This window comes from Mobula hypostoma, chromosome 6 (genome assembly GCF_963921235.1).
Source record: "Mobula hypostoma chromosome 6, sMobHyp1.1, whole genome shotgun sequence".
NCBI lineage: Eukaryota > Metazoa > Chordata > Chondrichthyes > Myliobatiformes > Myliobatidae > Mobula > Mobula hypostoma.
Window position 1 is genome coordinate 39,005,993 of NC_086102.1, and position 19,320 is coordinate 39,025,312.

The 19,320-nt window shown below is 41.5% G+C and overlaps 1 protein-coding gene across 1 annotated transcript in view; it reads left to right on the forward strand.

Moving 5' to 3' along the window:
* Window positions 1-7,781, forward strand: part of dusp27 (dual specificity phosphatase 27) — a 28,674-nt gene extending 20,893 nt beyond the window's left edge. Inside the window, exons 5-6 of the mRNA XM_063050619.1 lie at window positions 1,661-1,878; window positions 2,582-7,781. Coding sequence (XP_062906689.1) covers window positions 1,661-1,878; window positions 2,582-5,382 — 3,019 coding nt within the window. The 3' untranslated portion in view covers window positions 5,383-7,781. The remainder of the gene's footprint in view (window positions 1-1,660; window positions 1,879-2,581) is intronic.
* The last annotated feature ends 11,539 nt before the right edge of the window (window positions 7,782-19,320 follow it).

Here is a 19,320-nt window from a genome sequence, read left to right on the forward strand (position 1 = left end):
AGTGTGGAATAAAGGAAGGGGGGGTGGTGGAATCTGTTTACTAGAAGAAGAAATCCATATTCATGCACAAGAGGAGACCATGGACTGACACATTGGAATGGGAATGGGAATTGGAATTAAAATGTTTGGCTACCAGGAAGACCTGCATTTGGCAGATGGTATGGAGGTGTTTGATGAAATGGTCCCCCAATGTACGATGGGTCTCACCAAGGTAGAAAGCATCACATCGGGAGCACCGGACACAATAGAGAACCCCAGCAGATTTGCAGGTGAAGTGTTGCCTCCCCTGCAAGGACTGTCTGGGGCCCTGAACTGGGGCGAGGGAAGGCATCTGCAGGGATAAGTGCGGGAAGGATGAATGGACAAGGGAATCGTGGAGCGAGAGATCCCTGCAGAAAGCGGAGGGGGTAAGGGAGGTAGAGGTATGTTTAGTGGTAGGATCCCTTCAGAGATGGTGGAAGTTGCAGAGGATGATGTGTTGGATGCAGAGGCTGATGGGGTGGTAGGTAAGGACAAGAGGAACTCTATCACTATCAAGGGGGAAGATGGGGTGAGCACGGATGTATGGGAAATGGAGGAGATGCGGGTGAGGGCAGCATCAACAGTAGGAGGAGGGAAACCCTGCTCTTCAAAGAGGGAGGACATCTCTGATGTTCTGGAACGGAAAGCCGTGTCCTAGGAACAGATGTGTTGGAGGTGAAGAAACTGAGAAAAAGGAATAGAATTCTTATAGGGTATAGGGTAGGAAGTGGTGTAGTTGAGATAATAATGGGAATCAGTAGATTCATAAAAGATGTTGGTTGACAGTGTGTCTCCAGAAATGGAGACAGAGAGATCGAGAAAGGGGAGGGAGGTGTCAGAGGTGAACCAGGTAAATTTAAGGGCGGGTGAAAGTTAGAGACAAAGTTGATGAAATTGATGAATTTAGCATGGGTGCATGAAGCAGCACCAATGCAGTTGTCACTGTAGTGGAGGGAAGAGTTGGGGAGTATAACGGGGAAGGCTTCAAACATGGACTGTTCTACATTGCCAGTGAAGAGGCAGGCATAGTTGGGGCCCATGTGAGTGCCCATGGCTACCTCTTGAGCTTGGAGAAAGTGGGAGTTGCTGAAGGAAAAACTGTTGCAGGTGAAGACCAGTTCTGCCAGACGGAGGAGGGTGGTGGTGGAGTATATTCTTCTTCGTCCCTAAGGTCGCTGTCTGAACATCATGGACTACCTTCTGCTTGTTTGATCACTATAATATGTGGCACAAAGTTTCATTACAAAAACAGTATACTTTCTTGCTTTTGCCTCCAGCAATATAGTTGACATAATTCTTTCATTAAAATGAGCAGCCACTTTTACATCTGAAGAATTGTGCTTCTTCATATTTTCAAAAAGTTGCTTTTTGCTAAAATCTCCACTTCCATCAAGTTCCAAGTGCACCCACATTCCAGAGTATCTCACTTATCTTGTTAAATCTTTGCACAAGAAAATCTACCCTGAATTGTGCAGGTTACAAAGTGTGCCAATCGTGAACAATAATAAGCTGCTGGGAGCTTGCTATATCTGAGCACCTGGCATAATGATTGCCTTGATAGTAGGGAACTACACTATGTATTGTTTCGTTTGGCCTCTGCTCTCAAAAACTGGAACCAATTTTGATTTTGTTTATCCAGGAGTGCAGCTGTGAATAAGGGCCGACTGAAACGACTGGGGATCACACACATCCTCAACGCTGCCCATGGAACGGGCGTCTACACCTCAAAAGCTTTTTACACGGGAATGGAAATGGAGTACCTTGGAATTGAAGCTGATGATTTCCCTGACTTTGACTTGTCTAAGTACTTCCGTAAAACTGCCGAATTTATGGATGAAGCTCTCTTAACGTGCCGCGGTAAGCAGTAATTCACACACAAATAGAGAATAAGAGGGTGAATAGGCTACCTGGCCTTTGGTTGGATGATCTTTCTCAGGTTCTCACTTCTCTTCAGGCCCTGAATTCCCTGATCTTTCATTAATCTATCTCCCTCCACTTTAGATACTTCTAATGTACTCGTGTGCGAATTACAGAGGTTTACCACTCTCTGCGAGAAGAAATTTCTACACCCATCAATTTTCAATATGCAGACCTTTATCTTGAAGTCATGTTACCTCATTGGAGATTCTCTAATTAGTGTAAACATCTCAGTATCTACCCTTGTCATGTACACTCAGTATCTCACATGTTTCAATAATATTTTCCAAACTTCAAGAAATGCAGACCCAACCTGCTTAGCCCCTTTTGATAGGACAATCTTCTTATTCCAGGAGCTAGCCTGGTGAATCTCTTTTGGACTGTCTCCAGTGCAACATCATCCTTTCCTAAGAAAGGAGATCAAGATTGTATGCAGTAATGCTCTGATGTGGCCTCGCCAACTTCCTGTATAACAAAACTACCCTATTTCTAAAGTCAAACCCCTTTGTAATAAAGGCCAACTTGCCATATGTCTCCTTAACTACCTGCTTTACTTGACTGCTAGCTTTTTGTGATTGGAGCACTAAAACTTCTACAGGCACTGCAGACAATAACACAACACATTTGTTCTCCTTTTCCATAGGTAAAGTTTTGGTTTGCAGTGTAATGGGAACCAGTCGATCAGCAGCATTTGTGGCCGCCTACCTTATGATCTTTCACCATTTGACAGTCATGGAGGCATTAATGACTCTGAGGAAGAAACGTCCAATCTACCCAAATGAAGGGTTCATAAAGCAGCTTAGGGAACTAAATGAGAATCTTTTGGATGAGCGTAGCCAGTGTGATCTTGAAGATGACGATGAGACCCTCAGCCAGTGTTCGGTGATTGAAGCAAAAGCCCATCCTATATCTGTGGCTGAGGAGGAAACCCAGAGCATCGTGGGGGTTCAGGCACATTCTATCATGGTGGAGGAGGAAGAAGACACATCAAGTTTAATTGCTGGCAGCTTAATGAGTTCTGTTGCAAAGACTAACGTTACTTCCAAAGACCCATTAATCGACGAGGAGGAAGAGGAAAGGATTTATAAAGAATGGAGAGCAAAACAAGGTTTGTCACCAATAGAATCTACATACAAACCAAGAAAGAAGAGTCCTGAGCTCCCCGATGACCCCGAGAAAGGGAACGATCTTGATAGGTTAATCAGAGAATGGCAAAGTAAAAATGAAAAGTTTGAAATGGATCTTAGTTGCCAGTTCCTGAGCAACAATGAAGGTGATGCAGAATGCCTAGGTGCAAGAAGAAGACAACTTGCCAGTGACCGAGACGGCACAGAAAGTGTTAGCAGTATTGACAGTGAGCTTCTTCAACAACGTTTGGAAGATTGTTTAAATAACCGACACAGAGCTCGGCACGACTCCTTATCCACTGAAGCCAGCACATGGGACATATGGGATGAGCGATTGCTTGAGATTAGCAAGAGAGCCGCAAGAGGTGATGATAGTAGCAGCATGGCTTCTTTTAGGCTTGGTGAAAAGGGGAGAGAGCTAGATGACGAAAGTTCCATGTGCTCAGAAACGAGCTCTATGTATAACTTCTGTAGGAAGAACAAAGACAAGCTGACACCACTGGAAAGGTGGCAAATCAAACGGATACAATTTGGATGGAACAAAAAGGATTTGAAAGCAGACAATGAGAATAAAGTTGAAGCAAGTGAGGAGGAGGAGGAGGGAAGGGAGAAAAAATCTCTTGCTGATGTCAACCTGACAGCCTATCAGACTTGGAAGCTGAAACATCAGAAAAAAATAGGAAATGAAAATAAAAATGAGGTGATTGATTTAACAAAAGATGAAGATACTGCATCTAAGAGAACTCAACAAAGACGTGCTGAGCTCTTAGAACGCACTAAACGTACACTGGAAGAGAGCAGGTCCTTATCCGAGTGTGAGACAGGGAGTTCCTTGAGTGGAAGTGTCCCATTCTCTCTCTTCTTTTCCAAAATACCTGACCAAGGTGCAAGTGAACAAGGTGGCTCAGTGTTAAGTATGCAGAGTGGTGCATCATCAACGTCTAGAGCCAGAACGGCCTCAACTACAACAGTTCCCATGCCACCTTTGCAAGTAAACCCTGATTCTAGTGTATCACTCTCAAGCATTCAGGATTGGATTGCTTCTGTGGTGAGTGAACAAATTGCAATAAAGCAATCTGAGATTATGAACGCTGCAACACCATTGGGCAATAACGGCCACCTCCGGGCCACTGGAAAAAGCAACGAAGATGACAAAATGTCGCATTTCAGCATGCAAAGTACTGGTTCCCTACAGCAGCCGAGAGCAGCTCAGAGTGCGGATACACAGTCTGTCCTGTCCTACAGCAGTCTGTCTAGCCTGAAGTCTGAAAGCTTGCGTTCAAAAGAGATTGCAAAGACAAGCAAGCCACTGTACAGCTTGTTTGCAGATGAAATTGATCTTGAAAAATTAGACTGCAGAAACAAAGAGATTAAGAGTGAGATGAAAGATAAAATGGATGCATACCAAAAAGAAAAAATCAATGTGAACAATAAGCGCAGCACATTATTTAGAAAGAAAAAGAAGGATGGAAACGATGATGAGGATTTGATTGAGACAAATTCAAGATTTTCTCCCTCTTTGGGGACAGATAAGTTTGACGTACAATCTAATATCTCAGGAAATCTCTCATGTGCAGGCTCAAGTATTCCAGATCCAACTCACAGTATCCATAAATGGCTTAGTGATGTCAAGGATGTACCTGCTAGCAACAAAAAATATGACTCAATTACGAAGAGTGAAACAAAACCCTTTCAGGCTTCCTACCTCCGTGATCCAAGTTATGGGTCAATGCAAAATGCTGCAGAAGTACCAGATTTGTATGTAACAAGAGATGATTTAAAGTCACCATTGAGAGACTCAGGAGAGTATCCATCCAGACAATTTGCCTCTTCCTATAAATCAAAGGAATTTGATAATAACTCTAAGCTGAGGTATTCTAATCCTTCATCTGATTTGGAATACTCGTATTTCCCCAGATCACTGGCTGATGAGGCAGGTAGTTCCAGAGATTCCTATTCTGGAAGGTCCTTCAAGGAGATGCAACCTCCATGTCCAAGTGACAAGTGGCAGCAGCCTGAACAACGACCAACTCACCCTGTCCCCAGGAGATCTCGAATGCACAGCCCGGAGACAGAGCACAACGATAATACAGTGGAAGTGCATGCCAAGAGAAAATTTAAGCAGAGTTTTGCATCCGTAGAAGAACAGGGCTTCGGAAAAGTTAATGACAGTGATCTTGAGAATCCTACAGTAAAGAAAGGTTTGAAGACTGCATCAATGAACAACAGTGATGAAGAAGATGACAAGATTATAGCTGCTTGGAGGAGTCGTCAGCAAAGTAGAATCAAAGATAAAAAAAAGTATCAAAATGAATAAATGCTAAGAATCATTAGTAGAATAAAAATGATAAATGAGAAAATAATCCCAGTGGCCGTGCATTCATTGTGCACTATAGAAATTAGGTTCAGAAATTCAAATCTCCAATGCTCACACCCCAATGGACCAAATGGCCCACTGATAACCTAGAACAACACAAATTTCCATGATTTCTACTCTATATTGTACCGACACAGAGTACCTAATGCAGTACCTCTTGTTTTGCTGAATGGTTTTAATATTAAGTTTATACTTAGAAAGAGATATAGTTAGTTTAATTCTTCCTGATTGGTAGGAATGGGGGTAGTGAATTCCATTTCCTCCTGTATTTTCATCCACCTGCAATTTTGAAGTATGTGTGTGAGTGTTGAGGACCTATTAGGAAACATTGAGGCTGCAAGGGATAATTTTAAAAGCAAGTGTTCCTCTATGAATGCTGGTAGAGCAGGAATACAATATAGATCTGCCTATGGCCCAACTCAAAACGCCTGCTCAGTACTGCAAGAATTACTGACTGTTGGTAACTTGGCATCTGGAAATAAAACTAACCGTAGCATTTGTCCTTCAGAAAATCAGAAGTGAGTTGTCATTTCATATCCTTACAGTAACAATCTGTGTTTTAGTTATGTCTAAGGTTGCAGTATACTTTATTGTGTCGAGATATGAACACAGTAGAAACTAGTTGAGCATAGCTTCATGCCATATTACCGTGCTATAGTATTTCTTATTTCATACCACAGTGATTTTAGTTACTTCATGAACAAGAGGTTGGCAATGTTCTTTTCTTGTTTGTGGATGGATAAGAATTATTCATCATTTTTGTTATAACAAAACCATGATACAAGATTTAGTGACGTGCTTTTGTGAATGATTGAAACAATATATGGTTTACAATTTCTTTCAAAAATCCCTTTGATATGCTTCATATAACATTCTTTGCAATGTAATTACAGTCGCACTGTGAGTTCGGCAGTCATATATGGCAAGCAGTTTGTGCTAACTAATGTTAATTGAGGAAGGAATGTTAATTGGGTAATGTTGAGAGGCTTTTATCCTTGGCTATAACGTCTGCCATTTGGTGTCATGGTTCGAGAACAACTGAATGGTTATTTGAGACTGAAATTAGGAGAAAGCAGTATTTACTTGGAAGCGTGAATGTTTTGAATCTTCTATCCTATATATTTTGGATAGAAGGGAATTGGTAGATATGGTGAAGGGACTAGAAATAGGATTAGAGGTGAAAGATCTGCAGGTATTTAATTGTTTGCAGAGCTGGATACAGTGGTCACATAACCTATTTTTTTTAATGATAGAATTCCTTATTTCCTTTTACTCACTCACATTTATTGTATGTTTATAAGCTGACGGATATAATCGGTCAATGTTTCCCTTGAATATAATTTCCCTTCAGGACAGTAGTATGAGTACATGCATATTGGAATAATGATGAGTTATCATCATGTCTTTTGAGTTTATCCTTTTACCCTTTGCACTGTGAGTTTGGCGTGACACTGGATAGGACGCTCTCATTTGCCACCCACATCCAAAAACTCCGAGGGAAAGTTGGCTCTCGCAATTCTCTCTTGAAAAAATTAGCAGGCACGAAATGGAGAGCTAATGCTCACACACTTAGATCAACTGCCCTAGCACTCTGCTATGCACCTGCAGAATAATGTGCACCCGTGTGGGGCAGATCAGCCCATGCAAAGAAAATAGACCTGTTGCTTAACGAAGCCTGCTGAATAATGACGGGCACACTACACCCCACACACACTAACATCATTTACAGACTTGCAGGCATTGCTCCCCCAGAGATCCGGAGACACACTACAACAAAAATTGAAAAAGGTAAACAGAACTCGGATCCACGGCACCCACTACATCATCACGTGCCAGTTTCCAACCGCCTAAAATCGAGGAAAAGCTTTGCTACAGTGGAGGAACTACCGCATGGAACATCCCCCCCAAACATACAGGATTGACCTCTGGCAATAAACAGAAGCCGGAACCCCACTAAACAATACAGTGTAAGATCCCACAGAAATGTTGCCAGACGGGGCACTGCTTGACAGACGGAAGTGGTGCACTCTCGACAGAGCGAGAGCGGGAGTTTGTAGGACGGGAGACAATATGGTGAAGTGGGGTTTAAAGACCAGCAAATCCTGTGAGTGTGGCGAAAGGGTGCAGAACATTGAACACATTCTGCACAACTGCCCACTCTCACCTGATTTAGCTGACACTGACCTGCTCAACATCAACCAAACAACACTAGAGTGGCTGGCTGGCTGGTGTGACAAGCTACGATGATGATGTCTTTTGAGTAAGTGGAACTTTGTGGAAAAAAATCACAATGTTCTTCAAGAATCTGACTTTCTTAATATTACACTTATTTTGCAACTCTCAGATAATAAATATGCTAAAACACTTCACAAAACAAAACCAAGTTTTGATTAATATTACATAATGTAGAATCATAGACATAACCTCCCTTCCCTTCAGTTGCTTCAATGCTGTGTCTCCTTCTTATCTGAATACTTCTTGTCTGCAGTGAATCTGTCTTTTCTCCCTTATTTGGCTGTTGTATCAGAGATTTTCTTATTCAGCTGGTATCAATCAAGAAGAGCATACTGTAAAGTAAATGCAACGTTGAATAAAGATATTATGCTGTTTACAGGTACATTAATTAAATAACTGCAAATGGGTTTCTCAAGCAGAAAATTAAAAATCTCCCCAGAGAATTAGAAAAGAAAGGATTGACTGTCAGTTTATGTAGAAACTTCAATAATTTTGCAACAGTTTTAAAGGATTCCTTCTGATGCTAAAACAAATTCTAAAGTTTTAAGGGGTTGCTAGCAAGCAGGGTAGCACCCTGGAAACCAAGGTGTAAGTGCACTGATGGCGAAGGTGGCTTTTAGTGGGGCGAGGGCACCATTGGCAATGTCAGAGTTTACTGCTTTTCACCAATTGGTCATAAACTGTGACTGTGTCTGCAGTCACATGTAGGCCAACTCAGCTAAAGACAGCTCATTTAAGACCAGGAGCCATAGGAGCAGAATTAGGCTATTCAGCCCATCATTCCATCACGGCTGATCCAGGATCCCGTTCAATCCCATTCTTCTGCCTTCTCGCTGTATCCTTTGATGCCATGACCAATCAGAAAATGATCAATTTTTTGCTTTAAATATCCCCGCGGACTTGGTCTCCACCACAGTCTGTGGCAGAGCATTCCACAGATTAATTTCTCTTTGGGTAAAAGAATTCCTTACCTCTGTTCTAAAGGGTCACCCCTCAATTTTGAGACCATGCTCTCCAATTCTCGACACCCCCACCATAGGAAACATCGACCTTATCTAGTCCTTTCACCATTCGGTAGGTTTAGATTAGATTAGATTAGATTCAATTTTATTGTCATTGTGCCGAGTACAGATACAAAGCCAATGAAATGCAATTAGCATCTGACTGGAAGTGCAAAAGAATAGTGTTATGCACAAAATAACTGCAAATAAAAAGTAAGTGCTACAGCATACAAATATAAAAGTACTGAGACAGTCCAATATGGGTGCCATACTGCGTAGTGCTGTGATGTGAGGTTCAGCAGGGTCACAGCCTCAGGGAAGAAGCTCTTCCTGTGCCTGCTGGTGCGGGAGCGGAGGCTCCTATAGCGCCTACCGGATGGGAGGAGAGTAAAAAGTCCATGGTTAGGGTGAGATGCATCCTTGATGATGCTTTTCACCCTACCCAGGCAGCGTTTATGGTAGATGTTTTCAATGGTGGGCAAATGGGTGCCAGTAATCCGCTGGGCAGTTTTCACCACACGCTGGAGTGCTTTGTGATCCGATACGGGACAATTGCCATACCATACTGAGATGCAGTTGGTGAGTATGCTCCCAATGGTACAGCGGTAAAAGTCCGTCAGTATCCTGGGACAGAGGTGAGCTTTCTTGATGCTCCGCAGGAAATAAAGGTGCTGGTGTGCCTTTTTGACCAGGATGGAGGAGTTCAGGGACCAGGTGAGATCATCGAAAATGTGGACACCAAGGAATTTGAAGCTTGATACACGCTCCACTACAGCTCTGTTGATGCAGATGGGGACATAAGTGTGGCTCCTAGCATGCCTGATGTCCAGAATAATCTCCTTGGTCTTCTGGGTGTTAAGGGCCAAGTTGTTATCGGCACACCACACGGCCTGGTGCAGGACCTTGTCCCTGTAGGCTGTCGCATCATCCCCTCTGATCAGGCCAACCACTGTGGTGTCATCTGCAAACTTGATTATGGAGTTAGAACTGTGTACGCAGTCACAGGTGAAAAGGGAGTACAGAAGAGGGCTCAGCACACAGCCTTGAGGCACGCCAGTGTTCAGGGTGAGAGTGGAGGAGGAGAGGTTGTCTCAGTTAACTGATTGGGGTCTGTTATTCAGAAAGTCCAAGGTCCAATTGCAGAGGGATGAGCTGATATCAAGCTGGCAAAGTTTGGCGATCAGCTTGAAGGGGATCACAGTATTGAATGCTGAACTAAAGTCAATGAACAGCATTCTGACATAAGAGTTTGGGCTAAATGAGATCTCCCCGCATTCTTCTAAATTCCAGTGAGTACAGGCCCAAAGCTGCCAAATGCTCCTCATATGTTAACCCCTTCATTCCCAGAATCGTCCTCATGAACTCTCTCTAATGACAACACATCCTTTCTAAGATATGGGGCCCAAAACTGTTGACAATACTTCAAGTGCAGCCTGACTAGTGTCTTATAAAGGCTCAGCAACATCTCTTTGTTTTCATATTTGATTCCCTTTGAAATGAATGCCAACATTGCATTTACCTTCTTTACCAGTGACTCAGCCTGTAAATTAACCTTCTGGGAGTCTTGCACAAGGACTCCTAAGTCCCTCTGCACCTCTGATGTTTGAATTTTCTCCCCATTTAGATAATAGTCTGCACTATTGTTCCTTTCACGAAAATGCATTTTATCATACATTTCCCAATATTGTATTCCATCTGCCACTTTTTTGCTCATTCTTCCAATTAGTCTAAGTCCTGCTGCAATCGCATTGCTTCCTCAACAGTATCTACCCCTCCACCTATCTTTGATTCATCTACAAACTTTGCCACAAAGCTATCAATTACATTACCTAAACCATTGACAAACAATGTGAAAAGTAATGGTCTGAATATTGACCCCTGAGGAACACTACTAGTCACTGGCAGCCAACCAGAAAATGCTCTCTTCATTCCCACTCACTGCCTCCTGCCTGTCAGCCATTCTGCTATCCATGCCAGTATCTTTCCTGTAATGCCATGGGATTTTATCTTGTTACGCAGCGTCATGTGTGGCACCTTATCAAATGCCTTCTGAAAATCCAAGCGAACGACATTCACTGCCTCTTCTTTGTCTAACCTGCTTGTTATTTCCTCGAAGAACTCTAATAGATTTGTCAGGCATGATTCCCTTTACAGAAGCTATGCTGACTTTGACTTATTTTATCATTAGTCTCCAAGTACCTCAAAACATCATCCAACATTTTCCCAGCCACTGAGGTTAGGCTAACAGGCTTATAATTTCCTTTCTTTTGCCTTCCTTCCTTCTTAAAGAGTGGAATGATGTTTGCAATTTTCCAGCCCTCTGGGACCATGCCAGAATCAAATGATTCTTGAAAGATCATGATGAATGCATCCATTATCTCTTCAGCAACCTCTCTCTGGAATCTGGGATGTAGTCCATCTGGTCCAAGTGACTTATCCACCTTAAGACCTTTCAGTTTTCCTGGCACTGTTTCCTTTGAAATAGCAATGGCACTCACTCCTGCTCCCTGACACTCACGGACCTCTGGCACACGGCTAGTGAGTTCCACAGGGCAAACTGATGCAAAGTAATTACTAAGTTTAACTGCCATTTCTTTGTCCCTGTTACTACCTCAACAGCATCATTTTCCAGTGGTCCAATATCAATTTTCACTCCATTGTACTCTTTATATAACTGAAAAAATCTTTTAGTATCCTGCTTTATATTATTGGCTAGTTTGCTCTCATATTTCATCCTTTCCCTTCTTATGGATTTTTAGTTGCCTTTACTTGGATTTAAAAACTTCCCAAACATCCAACTGCTCACTCACTTTTGCTACTTTGTATGCCCTTTCCTTGGCTTTTATGCAGTCTTTAACTTCCTTTGTCAGCCATGGTGGTGCACCCCTGCCATTTGAGAACAACTTCTTCTGTGGGACATATCTATCCTGCGCCTTGTGAACTCTTCCCAGAAACTTCAGCCATCTGTGCTCTGCCATCATTCCTGCTAGTATCCCCCTCCAACCCACCTAAATGCTCCTCTCTCATGTCTCTGTAATTCCCTTTATTCCATTGTGATACTGATACATGTGACTTGTGCTTCTCCCTCTCAAATTGCAGCATGAATCCAGTCATATTATGATCACTGCCTTCTAAGGGTTCCTTTACCTTTAGCTCCCTAAAAAGATCTGAATTATTACTCAACACCAAATCTAAGATAGCCTTTCCCTTAGCCGGCTCGAGCAGAGGTGCTCTAAAAAGCCATCTTGTAGGCATTCAACAAATTCTCTCTCTTGCAATCCAACACCAATGTGATTCCTTGCATATTGAAGACCCCCATTACAATTGTGACATTACCCTTATTACATTCCCTTTCTAGCACCCGTTGTAATTGCAACCCCACATCTTGAATACTATTCGGAAGGCTATATATGATTCCCATAATGTTTTTTACCCCTTGCAGTTTCTTAACTCCACCCACAAAGATTCGATATACTCTGACCCTATGTCGCCTCTTCTAAAGACGTAATTCCATCTCTTACCAACAGAGCCACAACTCTGCCTATGCCTTCCTGTCCGTCCTTTTAATACCAAGAATACCTTTTAATTGAAGTTCCCAACTTTGGCCTTCTTTCAGCCATGATGCCCACAACATCATACTATTGTGCTATAGGTTCATCCACCTTATTCTGAACACTACGTGTATTTAAATACAGAATCTATAGTCCCGTATTCTTCGCCTTTTTGAATTTTGCCTCTGTGGTACAATTTAACTCTTTGCTCTGTCTCCATTTGCACCCAATCATTGGTTTGTCCTTCCGTACATTCATATTACACCTATCATCTACTTGTAAACCTGCTGGCTCATCCTCAGCTCTATCATCCTGGTCCCCATCCCCCTACCATATTAGTTTAAACCACTCCCAACAGCTCTAGTAATTCTGCCCACAAGAATATTGGTCCCCCTTGGATTCAAGTGCAATCCGTCCCTTTTGTACAGGTCACACCTGCCCCAGAAGAGGTCCCAATGATCCAGAAATCTGAATCGTTGCTCCCTGCTCCAATTCTTCAGCCACAGATTCTATTCCTATCCTCACTGTCACATGGCACAGGCAGCAATCCCGAGCTTACTACCCTTGAGGTTCCACTTCTCAACTTCCTTCCAAACTCCCTGTAGTCTGTTTTCTGAACCTCCTCCCTTTTTCTAATCTATGTCGTTGTTACCAATAGGTACCATGATTTCTGGCTGCTCACCCTCCCTTTTCAGGATATTGTGGACACGTCTAGAAATATTGCAGACCCTGACACCTGGGAGGCAAACTTCTATCTGTGTTTCTTTTTCGCATCCACAAAATCACCTGTCTGACCCCCTAACTATAGAGTTCCCTATCACTGCTGCCATCCTCTTCCTTTCCCTACCCTTCTGAGCTCAGTGCCAGAGGCACAGCCGCTGTTACTTCCCCCAGGTAGGATGTTCCCCCGCCCCCGCCAACAGCAGTACTCAGAATGGAGTACTTATTGTTGAAGGGGATGGCCACAGGGGTGCTCTCCACTATTTAATCTTTTCCCTTCCCTCTCTTAACAGTCACCCATTTATCTGCCTCCTGTAGCCTCAGGGTAATTGCCTCCCTGTAGCTCCTATCACTGCTTCTCTTCCCCGAACAAGCCAAAGGTCAGAGAGCTGCAGCTCCAGTTCCCTGACATGGTTTCTAAGGAACTGCACCTCCATGTACCTGGTGCAGATGTGGCCATTGGGGAGGCTGGAAGTCTCCTGGAAATCCCAATCTGACATCCAGAATAGAACACTGGCCCTGCAGACATACCTCCTTTTCTTTCAAGAGTTAAGTGTGAAAAAGAAATACCTACTTACCTCGCCCCGCCTGTTCTCGCCAAAGCTTGTCAAACCAAAGCCTTACCACTCTGACAATGATGGTACCTCTTTTTTATGGATACTGTTGTTTTCCAAGCTCCGCTCCAGACCTAGATAGAACTGCTATTTCTTTCATAGCAGTGAATTTGTAAATCAAATGGGAATTTGTGGCAATTTAGGCTTTTCATTACTGTTAGTATAATATTGCACTTGTATTTAAAATCCCCAGCAACTATGTTGGGATTTAATCTTGGGTATCCGGATCAATAGGCAGACCTTTGGATGCCAGTCCTGTAATTGTGCTACTGTATTTCCACATCATTTTGGGATTTCCTGATCAATTGGAGTGAATGAGATGAATAGTGATTGCAGCTCCAGTATTTGAAAGGACAGATTAAGCGTGGAACTTGATGCACTTTGGAGGACAATGAAAGAAATTGGCAGAACAGAGTTCAAATGGTAAAAGATAGTACTTGTTTTATTCACCCCAAAGGTGACAAGGTTTTGCAATGAGATGGACTGGAGATTATGTCAGACTTTCCAATTTCTCACCTGTGATTCAGAAATATACAAAAAAATCTTAATTATTAACATTTAGAATTAAATTGTAACCCACTTTAAAAACAATTAAACATTTAAGTAAAATCAAAAATCAGTAAATGACATAATGCTGACTTTGTCAGTGAAATGAATGGTGTTGCTCTCTCTGTGCTCAGTCTTGTTTGCACATGTTCAACGACCAGAGCCATTTAGCAGTAGGATACCAGCAGAAGTTCAGCATGATAGTAAAATTATCATCAATCATTTGTTTGAAAGTCCAGGACTTGTTCACACGTAGATGGGAAATTATCAATTTTCCTGCACTTCTGTTTGAGGTGCTAAGGGTAAGAGCTGCCCAAGGGCACATTTGCCCATGAGTTTGTGCTGACTGCACGTTAGTATGGACAAAAAACCCTGCCCAGCTAATGCCTGCCGGGAGTAAACAAAGTTAAAAAATTCAAAGCATATTAACCTTATACTTTTTGATTATAATCGATACAGTTCTAGAGTTGAATATCTGAATAGGAAAATCCTAATGTGGAAAAAAACTGTAAAATTCAGAATCTAGTTGGTAATATTTTGGAATTATATTTTGAGGTTTGTATGGGACACTTTGCGAAATCACTGCATATTTTAACCCCCAGTGTTTGCAGGATAGAATGGTGGAACATTTGTCACACCTGCGCAACATCTGACCAATAATTAAGGCAATTTGTTAGGTTTTGGTCCCAAAGGTCTATTTAGATGAGGAGACACTACAGGTTATGCCTGTAGGGTGTGGGGAGGTCACTATCCTGTCCTTGACTTCAGACAGGACACAAACATTAAGTCTTTCGCACTTGGGACTGAATGTTATTAATGGCTGAATTGTGATTCTGCCTGCAGTCATTCTAAGATTACCTGAGATCACATAATACATTACATCTCCAAGAAAAATACCATTTGTGAAACAAAATTATTCATATATTTGGTTTATTACATTATTTTTGCTTGTGTTGCAATTCTGCAGAATGGAAATAAACGCAGTCTCTTTCATGAATCAAATTTGACAGCAAAAATAGAAATATATTTTTTTATAAAATGAATGAGTCTTTCAGAATCAATGGCTTACATACAAAAAATGTAAGGTGAATGTTATCCAATAGAAGTAAATGTAGTGCATTCAGTAGCTATCCAACTTGCTTTTGCCTTTTTCCTTTAGCAAGCCAGACCTTGTATAGGACAGTGTTCATTGTAGGCCTGTAATAATGTATATAGAAGATTACTTTGAATAACTAAAAAGGCACTTTCAATGAAAATGCTAATGTTAATGGTGTTTTGCTGCATTGTTATTTTCATTGTAAAGCAGCCTTTGTGAAGCTCTGAAGGTTTCTAAATCTCCGAAAAACACCCAGAGATTTCCAATTTAGTTGGGCAGAATGACCATTTTTGATGATAGTATTGAAAGTGCAGTTTTTAATGACACACAAGGGCATTCAACTTGAATATGTGCTTCCCATTTACTCACCCACTACCCCCGTGTAAATAACCACACAGCACTTTCAAAATCAGAGTGGTTTCAGTAATGAAACTAGAAATATATAGCTAATAAACAGGCTTAACAGCCCTACTGTGGAGAACACATTTCTTATGTTGATGGTGCTCACTGGACACAGCCTAAGCATTCAGATAATGTTATATGAATTGCAAATTTTAAACAGTTGCATGGATTTGGAATTTTGATGCAGCTACCATCTTGGCCTTGGTATTCTTACTCACACCTCCAAGATAATATGACATCCCTGAAGATCCAGTGAGGAATTATACTATTTAACCTAGTAAGATAGCAGCATGACTTCAGGATCATTATCGGGAAATTTTGTGTCATACATTCTCTACCCATTGTGTTTTCATATTCATATTCTTTACTGAAGGTAGACAAAAAAAAGCATTCAACTAAAACAGGCACAACAACACAACTTCAATACCACAACTTTCAATTTACCAAGTTACACATGAAGAAACTGCCTTCACAGCTGGAGAAGTCATTTTTCTGGGTAATTGAAAACGATGAACTTGTTGGGGATAGAAGAGAGGCATAGCTTTGCTGTCAGAATAAAAGAGATAAAAAAAAACTACTGGTTTCAGACTGTGCACCAATTGTATAGCATGCAAAATTTTCTTTTCCATTGACTCCAAACTGAAATTCCATAAACAGGAGTAAATTTTCTGCTATTGAAAGAGAGGTGACTTCCATTTGATGACTTCAAGGATTATTATTTTAAACAGAGAATAGCCTCATAGGCAAGTGGTCCTAATGGCCAGTCCAGCAAGGGGGTGGAATGTGGATTTATTTTCCCCGTCATATAGACCATCAGCTTGTATAATTAAACCCGAGAAGAGGATAACACCTGTAACCAAATTTCTTATTAACATTTTCTCATTTGGCATTAGAATTTGAGGGCACGCTAGAGCAAATCTATTATTGATTATTATTTCTGGACTTTTCCTTTAAATAAACAGAAAAAAACAACAAAAACTGAAATTTGGAAATGTAAAATCTGAGCGTACATTTAGCATACATTATAAGACATTTAAGAGGATTATTTTAATGAGTACCTCATGATGGCAAATTTGAGATTAATTCAATACTTGCTTAAAACACTAGTAGCAGTACCATTTGACAAAATCAGTAGTGGGCACAAGAAATAGCATGGAATATGCCATAGATGGGGACACTTATGTCATGGCATCAAATATAGCTTTGGATTGAGCTGCCAAATTCTGAAGGACATAGCAGCCAGATTGGATCATCACCACATAGAGGGTGAACTGCAAAGATCAGATCTAATTGACCTCACCAACCTGCCTGTGGCAGGTGATCCAGTCCATAATAACACTGGCAGAAGTTACACTGCTTATGGTTCTGTCCATAATGACACTGAGCAAGTCTTACAGCTATACTGATTAATCCTCACAACACAAACAGTCTCCATCATGTCTTGTGGCACAATCATATACAGTGGGGGAGACAGAGAAGATCTGGAATCTCAGAACTAGCGGATCATTGCCATCACAACCTATAACCCTGTGGACTGGCTTGTTCATCTCTCTACCTTGATACCAAAAATGATGTGCTAACCTGGTACCTACATATGCTTGCTAAACAGTGAAAAAAAGCATATAACAGACAGAACCGGACAATCTCACAGTAACAATTAGAACCGTGGCTGACAGTTCTAAGAGATTCCCCAGTTTGTACATGAGTACTAAAGACGATATATGCAGTCTGAAGTTCCAATTACATGAGCTATCTCGGCTTACTCTTGAGATTCCCATCATCGCATGAGGGAGTCTTGAACAAATTCATTTCATTCTACATAATATTCAAAGTTCAAAGTAAATTTATTATCAAAGTAACTATATGTCACCATATACAACCCTGAGATTTGTTTTAATGTGGACATTCACAGTAAGTGCAAAGAAACACAAGAGAATCAATGAAAGACTGCACTCAAGGTGGACAAACAAATATGCAAAATACAACAAATTGTGCAAATAAAAAAAGAACAAACAAACAAATAAATAAATAGATAGATAGATAAGCAATAAATATGAAGAACATGAAATGAAGAGTCCTTGAAAGTAAGTCCATTGGTTATGGGAATAGTTCAGGGGTGGGGTGAGTGAAGCTGAGTAAAGTTATCCCCTCTGGTTCAAGAGCCTGATAATGGAGGGGTAATAACTTCCCGAACCTGGTGGTGAGGGCACTGAGGCTCCTGTAACTCCTTCCTGATGGCAGCAGTGAGAAGAAAGCATGGGCTGGATGGTGGAGGTCGCAGATGATGGAAGCTTCTTTTCCTGCAACAGTACTTCATGTAGATGTGCTCAATGGTGGGGAGGACTCTTCCATGATGGACTGGGCCATATCCACTAATTTTTGTTGGCTTTTCCATTCAATGGCATTGGTGTTTCCATATCAGGTCACAAAGAAAGCATTCAATATACTCTCCGCCGCACATCTATAGAAGTTGGTCAAAGTCTTAGATGGCATGCCGAATCTTTGCAACCCCCTAAGAAAATAGAGGTGCTGTCATGCTTTCTTTGTAATGGCATTGATGTGCTAGACCAAGTTCAGTTTAATAGTTATTCAACCATACATGAATACTCATGAATACATATGTATAGATATTTACATATATAAATAAAATATCTATACATATGTGTGGGCACGTGGCCAAGTGGTTAAGGCATTGGACTAGTGACCTGAAGGTCGTGAGTTCGAGCCCCAGCCGAGGGGACGTGTTGTGTCCTTGAGCAAGGCACTTAATCACACATTGTTCTGCAATGACACTGGTGCCAAGCTGTGTGGGTCCTAATGCCCTTCCCTTGGACAACATTGGTGTCGTGGAGAGGGGAGACTTGCAGCATGGGCAACTGCTGGTCTTCCATACAACCCTGTCCAGGCCTGCGCCCTGGAGAGTGAAGACCTTCCAGGTGCAGATCCATGGTCTCGCAAGACTAACGGATGCCTTTATCTTATCTATACATATATATATTTCAAAGTTCAGAAGTTCAAAGTAATTTTATTATTGAAGTACATTTCTGTCACTATATACAACCCTCAGATTAATTTTCTTCTCTTGTGGGCATACTCAATAAATCCATAATAGAATAACCATAATAAAGTCAATGAAAGTCCGCACCAACTTCGGTGATCAACCAACGTGCAAAATACAACAAACTGTGCAAATACAAGAAAAAGAAACAGTAATAATACATAAATAAGTAATAAATATTGAGTACATGAGATGAAAAGTCCTTGAAAGTGAGTTGATAGGTTGTGGGAACATTTCAGTGATGGGGCAAGTGCAAGTGAATTTGAGTGAAGTTATTCCCTTTGGCTCAAGAGTCTGATTTTCAGTAACAACAGTTCCTGAAACTGATGGTGTGAGTCCTGAGGCTCCTGTACCTTTATCCTGATGGTAGCAGTGAGAAGAGAGCATGATTCAGGTGGTGGGGGTGCCTAATGATAGATACTGCTTCCCTGTGACGATGTTCTATGTAGTTGTGTTCAATGGTGAGGCAAGGCTTCACCCATGATAAACTGGGCCGTATCCACTACTTTTTGTACCATTTTCAGTTCAAGGGCATTAGTGTTTCCATACTAGGCTGTGATGCGGCCAGTCAACATATTGTCCACCACATATCTTTAGAAGTTTGTCAAAGTTTTAGATGTCATGCCGAATTTTTGCAAACTCTTGAGGAAGTAGA